The 16,517-nt window shown below is 41.9% G+C and overlaps 1 protein-coding gene across 1 annotated transcript in view; it reads right to left on the reverse strand.

Moving 5' to 3' along the window:
• SELENOI (selenoprotein I) overlaps positions 1 to 15,766 on the reverse strand; it is a 19,812-nt gene extending 4,046 nt beyond the window's left edge. Inside the window, exons 1-8 of the mRNA XM_019537274.1 lie at positions 15,677 to 15,766; positions 15,234 to 15,342; positions 9,656 to 9,730; positions 8,804 to 9,066; positions 6,738 to 6,846; positions 3,468 to 3,516; positions 2,558 to 2,738; positions 1,774 to 1,956 (exon numbers count right to left, since the gene is read on the reverse strand). Of these exons, the coding sequence (XP_019392819.1) occupies positions 1,774 to 1,956; positions 2,558 to 2,738; positions 3,468 to 3,516; positions 6,738 to 6,846; positions 8,804 to 9,066; positions 9,656 to 9,730; positions 15,234 to 15,342; positions 15,677 to 15,706 (999 nt within the window). The 5' untranslated portion in view covers positions 15,707 to 15,766. The remainder of the gene's footprint in view (positions 1 to 1,773; positions 1,957 to 2,557; positions 2,739 to 3,467; positions 3,517 to 6,737; positions 6,847 to 8,803; positions 9,067 to 9,655; positions 9,731 to 15,233; positions 15,343 to 15,676) is intronic.
• Between the last annotated feature and the right edge of the window lie 751 nt (positions 15,767 to 16,517).

The following is a 16,517-nucleotide window of genomic DNA, read 5'->3' on the forward strand; positions in this document are numbered from 1 at the left end:
TTTGACCCCAGTACTCTTTCCTGCCATGGCAGAGGGTCGGACTAGATGATCTGCTCAGGTCCCTTCCGACCCTAGAAACTATGAAACTATTCAGGGTGGAATTAATAACAACTGCAAAGGATGAGGAACCAAAGCAGCAAGTGATAGGGTGAAGTGGGAGAGACGAGCCCAGGCACTGAGGACCCTGGAGGCTCTATTCCAGAATAGCTTACTGTGTACAAAGGCCCTTAGATAATTGTGAAACAGCAAAGCAGGGGTCAACCAAGTCTAACCCTCAATGGGACAAAGCATTGGGAGATACAGGAAAGGGGAAACCTGAGGCCTGGCAGCCAGGAGAGGAGGGATTAGATGTTCTATTAGGCCCTTCCTCTTCAACTGTGATTCAGACACCGATTTTGTGATCTCTAAGCTACTTATCTCACTCAAATCCTTCTTGAACAGAAGTCTCATTATGCTAATTGGCAAGGCAAGAGCCTGGGAATTGCTTTCCCTGTTGTGGTTACTTCAGGGTTTTCTCCTGGAGGGTTCTCAGGTTAAACCTAGAGCTCCTAAGGGACAGGACTTCCCAAGGCAAAGTGCCGATGATAAACACACCTTAATGAATGTGTTAGTTCCAGTGGGAACTACATGAAGTTGCAGCGCTCATTTCTGGGGCTTCCTGGGGCACATCTAATGGGATTACATTCCCCAGCTCTCTCTCTTGTTATTTTATTAATCTAGGCTTTGGGGGTTGGGTAGAGCTTGCCTGGACCAGAGGGAAGGACAAGACGTCCCCTTTCCTCCCCATCCCCACTCCTGCTTGAAAGCCAGCCAGACTGCTGTTAACCCAAGCTGTCCCAAAGCAGCTTGAAAGATAGCAAAACTGCACTTCAGCCAATTAGGGTTCTTTATTTTTATGTTTTTACTGTGTTCAGCCAGCCAGAAGCATTCAAATTTCAGGCAGGTTCTGAGGACAATGTGGACAGAATGTCTGAAAACGTTTTCAGACAGCTCAGCATGAGGAATCAGTTAATGCTTATTGGGAAGTGCATAAATTGCACACAACATGGAAATACTGGGTTATGTCTGTTTATACTACATTACAGTTGTCCTCCCAAGCAGGGCAACAACGACTTAAGTCTCTTACATGATGTTCTCTAGCAGCTGCGGCCTACTGAGCTCAAGTTCTAAAGTGAGATGCAATATTTCAGAGGTGAATCTAAACCTTCGCACATCACTGTACCCAACTAGCACTTCACCATTTCAAGAAATTAATCAATTTAGGATTTCATTCTGATCTTGGCATTCTTATAGACACAGAACCATACCCAGATGTGAACTTGGGAATATGAAATCCAATGTTTGTTTGTTTTTTGTTACCAGTTTGGGCTTCATACATTTTAAGCTACAATTGTGAAGCAAATAGGTTTAACCCACGTTTGGGGTGACATGGTTTCTATTTAAAAATGAATAAAAATATCTGATGCAGCCAGAAAAATCTGTTTGACCAATAGCATTTTGTTACATTGCAATGCATGTTCCCCCAGTGTAAAACAAAGGCTGGGACTCTTATTAACACTGCATATTTATGCAAAATGCAAAGAGGGACTAAGTGCCTCTCTACGCCTGTAGTCTGTGCTGCTTCACTGCTTAGAAAGCTTTAGAACCATGCTGATTCCAGCTGCCATTCTTTTTTTTAAGTATCCCACCAAATGTAACACAACGGGCCCACAAATGCTCTAAGTGAAATAGTCTTAGCTAAACTCCAAGCCCCCATATGCCGTGTTCACTTACCACACACACTCCATAGTGAATGTGTGCCACGGTAATGACTGCTGTTAACGTGTACAGGAGAACTGTTTCATTATGTGGTGCTAATCCACAGATCACCACGAAAACAACCACCGCTAGTGGCAGCAGCATCCAGTTCAGAGGCTGGCACCGGGTATTGCTCATCTGACACACAATCAGCTGGCACTGCAAAGAGAAGGAATTCTGTTAAACACACTCAGTTTGCAAAGGGCCATGTTGGATGCAAACTCCAGAATCCTCATGGCTTTTTAGCAAGGGAAGCAACGGCTGTGCGCATGCCTCAGCTGACATTTATTAGGACACAGATGATCATTTGCTCTGAACCTTTCTAAATATTTGAAGACTTCAAATATGCCCAAGAGAAATCGGTGTTGAATGGAATCTGACCCTATCTGGTCAATTTGTACTGACTAGATCAATCCTAGTCAAACAGAATTAACTCTTACCTGCAAAGGTGGTAGAAAACCATACCAAAAAGAGAAAGGGACAAAACAGCAATAAAGATGAGTAGGCCTGTTGTCATGCAGGGTCTGGATTTCAGAAGGGCATCTTTGACATTTGGGGATGCTTTCACTTAGGCATGCTGATCAGACTGTACAGAGCTTAACTAATTTCACAGAAATCAGAGAGGCTAAGAGCAGGACTTCAAAATAAAAGACATCATCTAGCACTAGAGCTAGAGCTCCAATGATGCAAGTATTGCTATTTTTCTGGTTTTGGGGGAGTTAAATTACAGCATTATAGGTAGCAGCAACAGTGCTCTTACTGAAATGTTAGCAAAGGCTGTTCCAACCATGAAGTAGAAGAGCCGAGGGTGGACCTCCAGGATGTCCGATGGTGACAAGAAAATCCAGGTAGTGCACAGAGCAAACAGCAACACCGGTGAGAGAAATGGCAGCATTATTTCATAGAGTGAGTGGTGCTTCAGGGTGTTACCTTTATAGGCCCTTTAAAGAAAGCAAAAGAGAGGGGGAAAAAGGTCAAATGACAGGAAGCTGCAGCCTCTACTAGAGTGGGCTGAACACTATTAGGAAGCACTAGTTTTGCAGTTGTAGTATGTGAGGCAGTCCTCAGAATCATCAGCTGTAACTTCCACAGATCACTGAAGTCAGTGACATTTGCAAATAATTGACTTCCATCCCTTCAGTTTAATAGCCATCGAACCTACCCACTCCCAGAAGTTCCTTCACCAGGTTACCCTGTTCTCTGCTAGTTAGCCTGGCTTCTGGCATCAGGTACTCCATTTATTATGGAAAGGAAAGAGAACAGATGAGAAGTGTAGCATAGATCATGGTATCATGATCTACACTTTCTGCAGAGCAGGCTGGGGCCCATGTTCTCAATGAGGCACAGCGCAGTACAACAGGTACACCTCTAAAATCCATTTTGTTTAAAAACAATTAGTGAGTGGCCTCTGGACTTCAAGGAAGCTACAGATATACTATATACTTTATAGACATCAAGACTTAGCCACAGTTCTCCTTAAATTTTAATGTTGGCAGGAAGCAGGCAGATTGAGGTGTCTCTCCTTTACAATATGTTGCATGCCAAGTGCACCCAGTGGTGCAGGTTCACCGCACAATGCCCTAAACACCAGAATACATGACTGAATATGAGACACATGGGGGATGGGAGGAGAAAGAACAAAGAAAACAAACAAAGAAAACTCAACTTACTTGTAAAAGTTGTACACACTCATTGGCAGAGTCACTGTGAGTGCACAACCTGGAACAGAAAGATCTAACTTACTGCAGTGTAACAGTTGAGCAGAGTCAGTCAAAAGCAATGACATCTTTGGTAAGCATTAAAGGAGATGATCACAGTTTCATGTTATTATAAACAGTCATTGACACTGTCATGTTTGGTTATGGTCAGATGATAAAATTTGTTGGAAGTCTGTTGAATCAGAAACATCTCCCTTTAAAGCAGATATCAGTTTCCTATTAAAAATAAGCCTGAGCAAAGGCCTGTGTCTCTATAAACTACTATAGCCATTTAAAGTAGTATTGCTGCCTTAATAGCATACAGCATCCAGTGACGTGGTGCTGCCTTAACAGTATACAGCAGAAGTCAAATCAGTTGGTTGGCAGGCTACAACCCCTGCCAGCACCCAGGGTTAATGCCAACATCATGAATCTACCATCAACCTGCATCACTAGTGACAAATTTGGTGGGGGTGTGGGTCAGGAGGGGGAAGAGACATTACCACCTCTGACAGTATTTGCATTAACTGACTGAGTGCTGACCACATTGACACAGCAGTTTGGCATCGACAGCCAGAAGCCCTGCAGGATCTGGATCTGGCCTGCGGGCCACACATTTCATATCCTCATTATGTAGCATTAGAGGAAGAACAGCTAACTTCTGATGTCAGGCATGCTTTATAAATATGATATGCTGAATGAAGCATGTAATAGTTTTAGTCTTTACAAAAGGGTAAACGCTGGTATTTATATTCCTCCAGATGCAAGTCATTTCAGTTAATATTGCACAGAAAAGCTTTGGTCTTAAATGATTTTGCTTCTGCTTAGTTACCAGGTGCACAGACTTTTTTTCATAGGGACATGTTCATTCATTCAAAAACACCCGCCACAAGAAAGCTAGTTTTCCTGTTCCAATTTAGGAATAAAACGCACCAGATGGAAGCAAATTAGAGATCCTCATTCTACAAAACTGAATGCCACTGACTAGACTTTAAAAGCTATTTAAGCTTCTAAAGATCTAGGCAGATAATTACATAGCTTTGAAAATTTGATCCAGGGTGACCAGAAACAAGCACTACATCAATTTACTAAGTATACTTTTATTTAACAAATACATCATTTAATCAATAAGACTTGTTTTAATGGGTTTATTAAAAAAGTATTGTCCTGCACTTTTAATGCAGTTTTTAATCACATAAAAACAACTGTATTATGCTTCCATGATTTAACTGAATTCTGATTTCTCTCCAAAGACAAACTGACAGAATTAAAGTTATCATGCAAATAAACAGCAGCATTTTTTCATTTTCTACACAATTAAAAAGAAAAAATAAGAGAGTCCAGAAACCACATGCTGCTGTGCAAAAATAAGAGCAGTTTATCCTTCTAAGAGAGCAAATATTAAGTTCAAATCAACAGCATAATGGCCTTGGGACTGTAACTAAAAAGTAAAAGAGATTTAAACAAAAAACAAAACAAACAAACAAAAATCAATTAAAATCAATTTTCCTGACTGCTGAGCTAAAAACAGGACCAAAGGAAGCAACTATTTTTAATTCACTTTTCTTTGATTCAGTCCATCCTTGCTAAAGAAGTTTAATTCACTAATCCAATTTCTGCTCTATTTTTTATGTGGGGGAGGGGGCACCACATTTTTGTCTTTGATTAAGCTCTTCAGAAATAGCTCGTATTTCTTAGAGAAGTAGCATTCATGGGGGTGGCTTCTTACTAAAAGATGAATGAATTTATCTAGCCTGTGGGGTGAGGCATCAAATAGAAACTATTGATTGATCACTTTCTATCTTGTCAAGAAAAGAGGGGCGTATTTCAGACAAAGTTATGATGCAGGGGTAGACTCAAAATATTTAGCCATGTTATTAATATAATCCTGTGCTAGAAGGAGCTTCAAGCAAACACCAACACTTCAAACGTTTACTTCCACAATGAGCAGGTAAAGAATTAGATAGGCAAAATGGAAATAATGTTGTAGCAGATGACAGCAGAAAACATTTATTTTAAAAAGGACTGTGGTACCAAAACGTTTTCTTTCCAAAAAGTGAACCACTTGCAAAGCAAGACATTGATAAAGCAAAGTACCCTAGTTCCTCTAAGTCTGGGTTCTCAGATATCTGCTGCTATGGCCATACAAAGAGAGAATTGCCTTGTTGGGAACAGAGTTAAACCATGTCAGCTTGCATGTTCTCTAGATTCAAGGTGTAACTGAGTCTTATTACCTGGGAACTACACACCTGCAACCCCTTGGATTCTAAGGTAGAGTCCCTGCAGACATGCAGATGAACATGAGACTAGTATCTAGTTCAGGGGTAAGAGCACAGACTACAGGCAAAGAAAGGCACTCAGTCCTTCTTTACATTTTACATAAATATGCAATGTCAGTAAGAGTCCCAGCCTTTCTGTTTTACATTAGGGGGGACATGCATTATAACGCAACAGAATGCTATTGGTCAAGCCGATTTTTCCAGCTGCATCAGATATTTTTAAATAGAAACCATGTCACCCCAAACGTGGGTTAAACCTATTTGCTTCACAATTGTAGCTTAAAATGTATGATGCCCAAACTGGTTAAAAAAAACAAAAAACAAACAAACATTGGATTTCATATTCCCAAGTTCACATCTGGGTATGGTTCTGTGTCTATAAGAATGCCAAGATCAGAATGAAATCCTAAATTGATTAATTTCTTGAAATGGTGGAGTGCTAGTTGGGTACAGTGATGTGCAAGGGCTTAGAATCACCTCTGAAATATTGCATCTCACTTTAGAACTTGAGCTCAGTAGGCCGCAGCTGCTAAAGAACGTCATGTAAGAGACTTAAGTCGTTGTTGCCCTGCTTGGGAGGACAACTGTAATGTAGTATAAACAGACATAACTACAGTTCACCTCACCAAAGTCTACACAGCTAGCTGTGTGCTATGAACTAGTATGCAACATGCCCAATAGGTTTTGGGAGGAGCATGACAGGACCACACTTTTCCGTTCTATGCAAATGAGCACTGCTACTCTCAGAATCAATTCACCATATTTTAATGAGATTTCAGCCATGCTGTGCATGCTGAATTTCAATCTAGATTAAACAGGTTCATCAAGACAAATTCTCTAGAGAGGCATTTCACTACATTTGTTTGTTCAAAAAAGAACACAAAACAGTGTAAGTTCAAGAGAAACATTGGAGCGGGGTAAAAAGGTATTAGTTAAAAACAGGTTTTGACCTGGAGCTTCTTACCAAGAATCATTGTAGTGAATAGGTCTCTATATAAGAAATTAAACAGGAAAGGTGCGTGCCAGGCCTCAACTCCCACAATCGCTGTCACTATGTAGACAATGGAAATGGTCTGGAAATGAAACACAAAGAGAATGCAGACAGGCATTAGCATCTGGATAAACCGACAAGATGGGGTTTCGGCAGCATGATTATTCTTCACCAGGTAGTCTCAAACGCTACAGAACATTACTCTTAGCTAGATTTTAAAATTTGAGTTAGCTGCTCTTTGCCACCTAGGGTAAAAGTTGACATTAAATCTGTCCCTGGGCTAGATGCAATAATAGCGCTACAGTGCGTACATGAGAACTGCTTAAGGCCCCACACTTGTTCCTTTATTCCCACAGAGTCCTGTGACAAACAAGTGACAGGCCACCGCTTTCTTCTGGCAGTATGAAATCTCAGCATCAAGCCCAGATAGTGAGCCTGCTGCAAATTTCACAGCCAGCTGTGAAAAAAGGTCAGCAACATGAGGGGCCCGGAACAAGCCAAACAATGATGCCTGACCACAAAGAATTAGTAGCAGGCTTGGAAAAAATGCAGAGGTGAGCATTTCTCAACCTGTCGTTGTGACCCAAAAGTGGGTCACAAGAATATATGAAAAGGTTGTCAACAAACCTAAAAAATGGATTCTCCTTTAAAGGAGAAAGACGTGGTAAACAGCAGCTTTTCCCCGGCAGGCTGGCAGAGTTCCAGCCTGTGAAGGGCTGCTTTGGGCCCCCCTGCCCCACACACTGCATCAGGACTGGCCATTGATGTTTGCAAATGGGTCCTGGTACAAGAAATGTTGAGAACCACTGAGCTAGACAATGGCTGCTAGTCCTTTATGACCAAGATGATATTCATAAAATAAAACAATTAAAAAAGCAAAACAATAAAAAAAAAAAATCCCCACTATCTATTCAAAGGCGTCATGTAAACTAGGAGGACATATTAAAATGCTCTATAAACTGCTTACCATCATGTAAAGGTTATACAGACTTGAAGGATCTGATTTTAATAGTTTTAATTATTAATATTAATAAACAGCTATGCATGTCTGGCTTTAGTTGAAGCCAGACAAAAGCATTACCATCTCTTAAAAGTAGTTCCCCTTCTAAATTTCCACGAGGTACTGCTGAGCTGGCAGTACTGGATTCATCAAGTGCAGGAGTTATGCTAATTACCTTACAGGTTTTTGCCAAGACAGGCACTAACCTAATGAGTTCACATTCTAAGCCAGCTGGGGACAAAGGAAAGTAATTAACTTGCACATTTATTCATCAGATAAATTTGGCAGGCGCCTTGCAAGTGCCACAAGTCTAGAATAAAGTCTAGGACTTGAAAGATATAGAAATCCTGTTCAGTCCTTAGAATTTCTTATGTTCTTGTACTGTTGCAATACAGGCATCTACCACCAGATGAGATTCAAATCACACACTAGTAAGAACTGCAGCTGTCCGTGCACTTATACCAGTGCCACAGCGAAACAGCACCGATGAAAGGAAAATTAATTGGCTATCAGCTTTTTTTGGCTGGTGTAGCCAATGACACCAGCAACCTATCATTAGAATTCAATTTTTAGAGTACATGGATAATATTTTACTTCTTGCTAACACAGAAACAAGAATGTACTTTAGAACAAGTTGCCTCATGCCTCTCTCAACCTGATCATACAGTAAAAGCACCATTATATCTTCCTTGTTGGAGACCAATTCATTATGCACATGGTTAACTTTAAGTATGTTTTGCTGAATCAAGACCTGGTTCAATTTCCCTGATGACCGTTCCAATTACTGTGCCTCTCACACAACTGGCTCTCAGGAATTCACCCAGAACATGCTCCTCCCCCAAGTCCAGAAATAGGCAGAGTAAGCCTAGGTCCAGAGATGCTGGAGATGGGCATTTTATGAAAAGCTGGACACATGCCAGAGAGAAAAGATGCCAGAGAGCATATATCCATACACACACCACTTTGGCAGCCCTCCCATGCTGGCCTACTGTATTCTGAATGATTACTTCAGATTTAACAGAAGGAAAAACATATTTACCATCTGGCTGATGTCATATCCCCAAGGCAGGAAGAGAATCCCTGTGTTATACTTCTCCCAGTGGGAGAGGATGAATGAAAATAAAACCACCCATAAAAGGAGATAGAGAACGAAGACGCTGACTCCAGTGGATCCCCGGCCGAAGGTGGAGTAAACAGTCACGACGAAGTACATGCAGGCCCAGCTGTCCAAACCGTGGTCAAAGAGCTCACCCAGTGGGGTGCTGGAGTTGGTTCGGCGAGCTTGCTTCCCATCGACACCATCTGGAAGGCAGGCAGAGATGCACATTTGAACACCCCCAGGCACAGCAAGCCACTCCTCTGCAGCTGTCAGAAAGCATGTGCACAACTGAAGAGTCAGTGGCTGGCTTCCACATAGTCTATAGCATACTACTATGTGCCACTTTCTCTGTCTCAAGCATAATTTAGGCACACTACTATGCTTGAGACAAAGAAAGTGGAAAAAGGAAGAGACTGTTAGATCCTGAAATAAATTTCAAACTATTAACAGGAGTCTGAATGAAATATTTCATCAGTAGCTACATAAAAACATCAGTTCTGCAGTAGGGGTGTATGCTACTTTTATACTTGCTCCTACTGGGGTAAAGACAAAAATAATTTGGAGAAGCAGTTTCCAAAGGTAAAACATCATCCAGAAATAGTGTCCACAAGAACAAAGCCAGGCACTAGGGGGGCCCAGCCATTTCCCAGAGGAAAGCCGCTTGTGTGTAGAATTGGGAAACATTCATTGCAACAACAGAAGTGCAAGCCACTAATGACAGCCACATTAGTGTCTATGGCGGAGGGCGCATTATAAAACCCAAAGTCAGATCATAAGAACTGCAGGTCTTACCTAGTGTATATGCCATGAAGTTGAGGAGACCCACCATGATCCATATCCGATTTGGAACGTGCGCATGATCAGGTGCTGAAGAGATAGGAAATAAGATCAGAGAGCTCATCAATTATCCTCTGGCACAGGAGATACTCAAAACAAGAGCTTGTTTTTTAAAAAAGGAAGAGATTTCCATTTCCCAGAATGAGAACTAAAGCCATTCATCATGGTACAGCCAGGATCCCTAGCTATCAATGCTAGAATGGTGCCACTGCTGTCAGCTGCTTTTCTGTGCCCCTTTGCCTTAGCTTTTCAGGCAGAACTGAAAGCAGGAGAGTTCAAGCCATTTGTGCTAGAAACAAACAGGTCTGGATAAGGCAAACTTCTGTCTTTGCATAATATACTTCGTTAGAACTGATTTGTGCCAGTCACAGGAGTTGAGATTTCATTGCTAGGGGGAGTCCATGATCAGATCAAAAGGCTGTCATGTAAACAGGTGATTAAATGAGAAATCCCCTATTATTATAATAAAGCTACAACTGAGCCAGTGCCTCCAAGCTGCCAATCTATTCTGAGAGAGGAGGATACAGACACTGCGGATTCACGCGCATCAGTTCAACAACTCCACATCCTCTCCGCAAACCAGCCTTCACCCCCCTCCATCTAACCTTCACCACTGTTTTGGCTGATGACCAGTTCAGTCCCTTCACAATTATGCTACCCTATGAGACAAAGAAGTATGAGAGAGAGCCTGTTTCTAATGTCTACGCAGGGAGAATAGTAAAAAAAAAAAAAAAAAAAAAAAGAAATCTACCACCTGTGAAAAGCCTAAAATGCTGGATAAATAGTGATTATGCTTAAAGGGTTTCTGCATTTCCCATCCCTACCTAGGGAAGCCAGACTGATATTTCCCATGCATCAAGGTACATCAGATATGGAAATTCATCTGAGCGTTTTTGAAGTTGGTAAAATCCTTGATATTGGGCACTATTCTAGCTGAAGATTCTGGAGGCTAGAGAGTATTCTTTGGTATACTGTGCTGAAGACATAGCCTTTTATTATATTTTTAGGGGAAAATCCTGGCCTCTTGTGTCACTGGGAGTTTTGCTGTTGCCTTGAACAGCCTCTGGTGTTTCAGACCGCAAGAGAGAAACCCAAGGCCTAACATAGATGCCATTGTCAAAACTTCAAAGCCGGATGCAAGCTCAGTACAAGTCAACACTGTGCCATGTGTTTCAACATTGTGCTTAGACCCCAACAGGACCAATTCAGATGACATTAGCTAATCTTACGTGGCAGACTGCTGAACACCCAGTCTTCTACTGGTAGGGGATGGTTTCTAGCTGCTGCGGAGGGGAGAGATGGGAGTCAGAGAAATTGTGGGGGGCACCCATATATGATGTTCCTCCTCCACCTAAATCTTCTGGCTGTGAGAGCATTCCCCTTCCTAAATAGCAGAAGGGGTCCTGGTTACAGATTCTGGGGTCTGAAATCCCAGAGCAAAAAGATAATGTCATGAAACCCTCAAGAGCTCTTCAGCAGCACAGCTGTGCTGAGATGATGGCAGCAGCACCCTAGAGTCAGAGAGCCGGGGTCTCAATTTACCATTCGCTTCCACTCCACTCAATCCTACCCTGCCACATAAGCCAGTTCTCTCATCCTAAGACTCCAAGCATTGACACACACACTCTGCAGCTTGTTTTGGCATATGAAATGCTGGAAGGCTGTATTGGGTAGGGAGTGGGACTTCAATCTAAGAGACTGATCATGGTCCTTGGAGTCAGACACTAAAAGAATCCTAGTCTCTCTGCTCTGCTACCAGCTCCCAAAGTTACCTTGGACAAGACACCACAGCCTCTGTTATCTCCATCTGGTACTTCACCTATAGCTAAAGCTATTGAAGACAATGTGGTAAATGTTCTCATAACTCTTGCTCCCATTAGAAAAAAGCTAGTGTGGTAAGCTTCAGACACCATCTGCATGCTAGTTTGCCCTTTGAGCAGCATCCCTGGTATCTCGCTGTACCTAGAGGCTGGTGATAGATATTGTAAAAACATTCAGAGTATATAAAGCACTGTTCAAATACCACCTCTGATTAATTTAGCTGAAAACCTTAAGAGGGCTTGGCTGAAACTAAACAGTCCGGTCCACTTGACTGTATAAATTTATCACCATCACATTTAAAACATTTATTTTGGCATGATCTGAACCCCAACTGTGAACCTGAGTGCAAGACTTTACTTTCCCCAGTTTAACACGTGCTACTACTGCATATGAGAAAAGGCACTGCAGACTGAGCATCTGTTTTAGGGAAAATCCAATACCAAGCTACTGAGCATAAAAAAAGACTCTTCCTGTTTTCTCCAATGAATTTTTGGCAACTTCTGTAAAGAATGACTTTAATAAATGATTAGTTTCCAAATCACTGAGGAGAACTACTGCAGGTTAGAAACCTGACTCCAACGCCTCTTTGGTTTAAGCTACTTAAAGGGTTAAAGTAATCGGGTTTACATGATATATTTTTTTTAGATAAGTAATTAACTGCAACAAAAGACAACAACACAAATAAATAAATAAAAAGCTGGGTGGGTATTCCATTACCATAAAAACAGGTTTACAAGAGCGCTCAGTAACAATACTGCAGTTGGAAGATTTGACTTTTAAGCCTTTTCAGAGCATTCCCACACCTAAAAAACCTACCCTGCCCTAGAGTGATTTGATGGACAAGCCCACTCAGGAAGACAAAGAAAGATCTAACACATTGGATGCCCAAACACAAGGCAGAATATCTGGCATCATTTGAGGCTACTGAAAAGTCTTCCTTCTATCCTCCCACTCCACCCCCTGCACCTTCAGTCTATGGGTTATGGGGAAAAAAAAGTCAATAGCATCCTAAAAATAAAACAGAAAGCCAAGCTTTGAAATGTAAGAACTTGTCCTCATGGATTTAGGCCCTCACCTACCCTTGTTCCTTTGAGGCTTTAGACTATGGAGTAAGATGTCTATATAAAAGCAACAAGGGATACAAACCCAGTCATCACAATTATGTCTGGGCTGTGGACCAGTTTCCAGGGAAGTGGCAAAACCCCCCACTACCTGGAACTATTCTGTACAGATGGACCAAAATAAGTATCACAGAGCATGCTACAAGGGAAAGGTAAGCATCACTGAGGAAATGGATTGAATGAAGAGAGCTTCTCCATCTCAAATTTTTAAGGCTCAAAAGTTTGACGGACAATGCAAATCACAAGGACGAGGGAAGGAAGACAAGGAACCTCCTGGAATCCAAAAAATTAGATGTGAAATGTGCTGCCCACAGGGTTTCCTCCAAGTTTACAGTAAACAGGAAAAGGGAACTGCAACAGGGAAGCAGGATCACTTGACACAAGGCCATCAAACAGGGGAGAGAAGCAAAGGGCAGTGCTTCAAGCAGACTAGAAGGCAGCAGACCCTCTCCTCTCCACTACCAGATTTAGCAGTTAGTGGGAGGTACAAAGTAGTGCATGCGGCTGACTCTAAAGAGAGCTGCCTTCTCCTAGTGATCCACTTTTAGGCAGGCAATTGAAATGTTATCTGGCTGAACATCAGACTTTCCAAAAGGGAGTCAGCTACTATTTAAAAGTACCAATATTGGTAGAGACCTAATTTTAAGAGACACGTATCCGTTATGGAGAAGGCTGATAAATAAGCTCTTCACACTTGTATTCAGATCTTGATGATGATGATGATCCACATCTCTGAGATGAAGAGCCAGATCACTGAGCCATATATGCCACCAAGTGCTCTTAGCCAGTCAGCAGCCCAGTTCACTACCTATCCTTCCACATGGAGGGCCTGGGAATGCGTCTCCCCCCTTGTAAGCAGCTAATGCAAACTCACAAGCAGACAAGCTGACAGAGAATTACCCCTGCAGTTCAGATGAAGAGTTCTCATCTGTACATCTTAGCTCTTTGTTTTCTAGCCCAGCATGCTACTTCTATGGATTAGAGCGGGATCCTCACCATGGGAGCTTGCAGACTGCTGAGGAGCGGAGTGGGCAGCGCTTTTTTGAATTATATTTCTCAGATCTCCAGGTGCATTCCACAATTGGCTCATTACAGGTGCTGCTTTTTTCAGTGAGACCTGAGCTACTCGATATGTAGTAGGAAATCCAAAGCAGCATTACATTTGATGTCATCACTAAGATACTGCTCATCAGCTCCTTATAGATCAGTCATTATAAAAAAAACAAAACAAAAAAACAAACATTTTTAGCTGTGACCACAAAAAGAAGCTTTCCAACAAAGCCTCCTCCCAAAAGTAGTGTTTCTTATTAATTCAAGGCAAAATCCTGATTTTTCTGTACCTTGGTAGTCATTCACAAGTGTAATGCACAAACCATTCCTACAAGGACTAGCATTTTACACTCACTTCTTCCCTAGTACAAATAACGAGTAGGGTAGGGGGTAAATAAGGAGGTGGGAAGGGAGGAAATCAGGCTATCATAAGATGACCATGCTTCAAAAAAGTGGTACTTGTGTGCACTGAAATAGGATTTTCTTAGACCTTTTAGCTCTCTGCCTTCAAAACACTAAAATAACGTAATACTGGCCCAGAATCCTAGTACCTGCTAATCCTTCTTATGCAGCTTTATAGAGCCAATACCTAGATTAGTTTCCAGATAAAAAAAAAACAGGTACTAGGTCTAGAACTAACCATATTTCTTCTTCTTTATTTACAGGACACTTTTATTCCTTTTCTATGCCCTCTATGCCAACAAACATGTAGCAAGACTTCACAGGATCCCTTCCAAAACAGGAGGCCAAACAGACCTATCCACAAAGATTAAGGACAAAGGTTGCTATACAGAGACTTCCAGAAAACAGAACATTTTAAATCCTGTCTCCTGCACAAATAGAGGCAAAAAATTTAAGTTAAAGCAGTCTAACAAGACTCCTATATAAAACTCACCAGTTAAGTCATTTATCACAATGACAAGGAGAGCAAGATAACCGCGGACTGTGTTGTAGATGTGCATATAATCACTGCAGCACAGTGACTGCAGTGTAGCACAAAGATATGAGATTGCAAAAAGTTAAATATACAACTCAGCTGTTTATAGAGCCCTGTAAAATACAGATGAACTAAACAAACAGGCTCTAATTTGAAATACTGTGCTAAATGTGTTTCATTACCATGAGACTAAATTATTTTTAAACATGCACCATTTATTAGTAGTTGTATTACTACTTGCTATCCCACAAGTCTGTAAATGTGATAGGATGTTTTGCTCTTTAACTTAAACCAGATGCTAAAAGCTCATCTCGACTCCAAAAGGCACACGTTTGTTTTTGGTTTTTTATTTACTAGTTCTTCTCACGCAACAACTTGAAGGAATGAGTCACATTTTGGGCGTTGATGACAGGATAGTCAGCAACGTCCTCTACTCCTCTTGTGACTTCCTTCAATACTTCAAACTCTAAACACTCCACAGAAATAAATAAGAAAGCAAAACTGGCGAGTGCGTGAAGTTGCAAAACTATGGTAACAGAGCACACATGTATCAGAGGTTTTTTTGCTCCCCTCATTTAAAACAAACTGAAACAAGTGATCTTACCAGAAGCATAAAAATCGGGGTCAAAGTATGCCATGAGGAAGAAGTTGAAGACAAGCAGAAGGAAGCCACAAAAGGTTATCAGATTTGGGGCCAGCCATGTGGGGAAAATCTATGGAAAAGCAGCAAAAAAGCACAGAGAACCTCATTAGCACAAAAAATAAGCACAACACATGGCTTTTAGCTATACTGGAGAGGAGGTGATTACTTATTGGCATTAGATGCAGCTTTTAAAATTTAGCAGCAGCTTCTAAAATTTATTATGGTGCAGCTCTCATCTCCAGATTGTTAGTGTCCTTCTTAGACATTTTTGCATTAGTCACAAAATGAATGAGGCAGGGTTCATTTCAACTGAAATCCCGCAGGGTGTAGAAGATTTGCGGTGACCCATATTTTTGCCCTTCTATCTCCAGCACAGAACCACAAGCAGCTGGAAGCCTGCTCACCTTCACCACCGTGTTCCAGAACGGATGCATGACGTACAGGGAGAGCGGGTTGCTGTCCACGGCACTGTACTGTGGAGGAGAAGAAGAGAACAGTGGTTAGGTGAAGGCTCCAGGAATCGTTCCACAAAGCCAAACAAGTTGGCTGGTACAATATCAAGTTCTCCAGGGATCAAGCGTCTTCTGGCCCCCCGTACTCTCTCTGTGCCATGCGTCAAGATGTCACGGTATTTCATGCCAGGGAAAGGATTAGCCGCTACTTGTAATCATTTTCCTGTTCTGTTGGCAAGGCTCTTTAAAATCATCAAAAGACAAACAGGAAAGTCTGCAGCTCACCCCACTCTCCATGCACTGGATCCACTAGGACCAAGAGTTCCCACTTCCACAACAGCCCTGCCTACAAGCTGCCACAATTCCTGTAAAGCAGGACTACCAATTCATTATTTATTAGACTCAAACCTCCTGCTCCTCAAAAGGAAAGTGGGCCCATTAAGACCAGTTGTGAATTGCTAGAGAATCCCATTCGCACCAGATCACACAGCTGGGGATGAAAAATAAAAAGCACCAGTAGGGGGGGGGAGGGGGGGGGGGATTGTTTTTCTATGGCAGTGCTCAAGTCAGAAACCATTGAGCCAAATGCAACACAAGCAATTAAAGGCTTGGCAGTGCTACGTTGGATAGCACTACAGAAGAAAGAGACTTGGGGGTCATCATTGACCACAAGATGAACATGAGCCTCCAGTGCGATGCTGCGGCTAGTAAAGCGACCAAAACGCTGGCGTGCATCCATAGATGCTTCTCGAGCAAATCCCGGGACGTCATTCTCCCCTTGTACTCGGCCTTG

Source organism: Crocodylus porosus, unplaced genomic scaffold (genome assembly GCF_001723895.1).
Source record: "Crocodylus porosus isolate Cpor-Errol unplaced genomic scaffold, CroPor_comp1, whole genome shotgun sequence".
Taxonomy (NCBI): Eukaryota; Metazoa; Chordata; order Crocodylia; family Crocodylidae; genus Crocodylus; species Crocodylus porosus.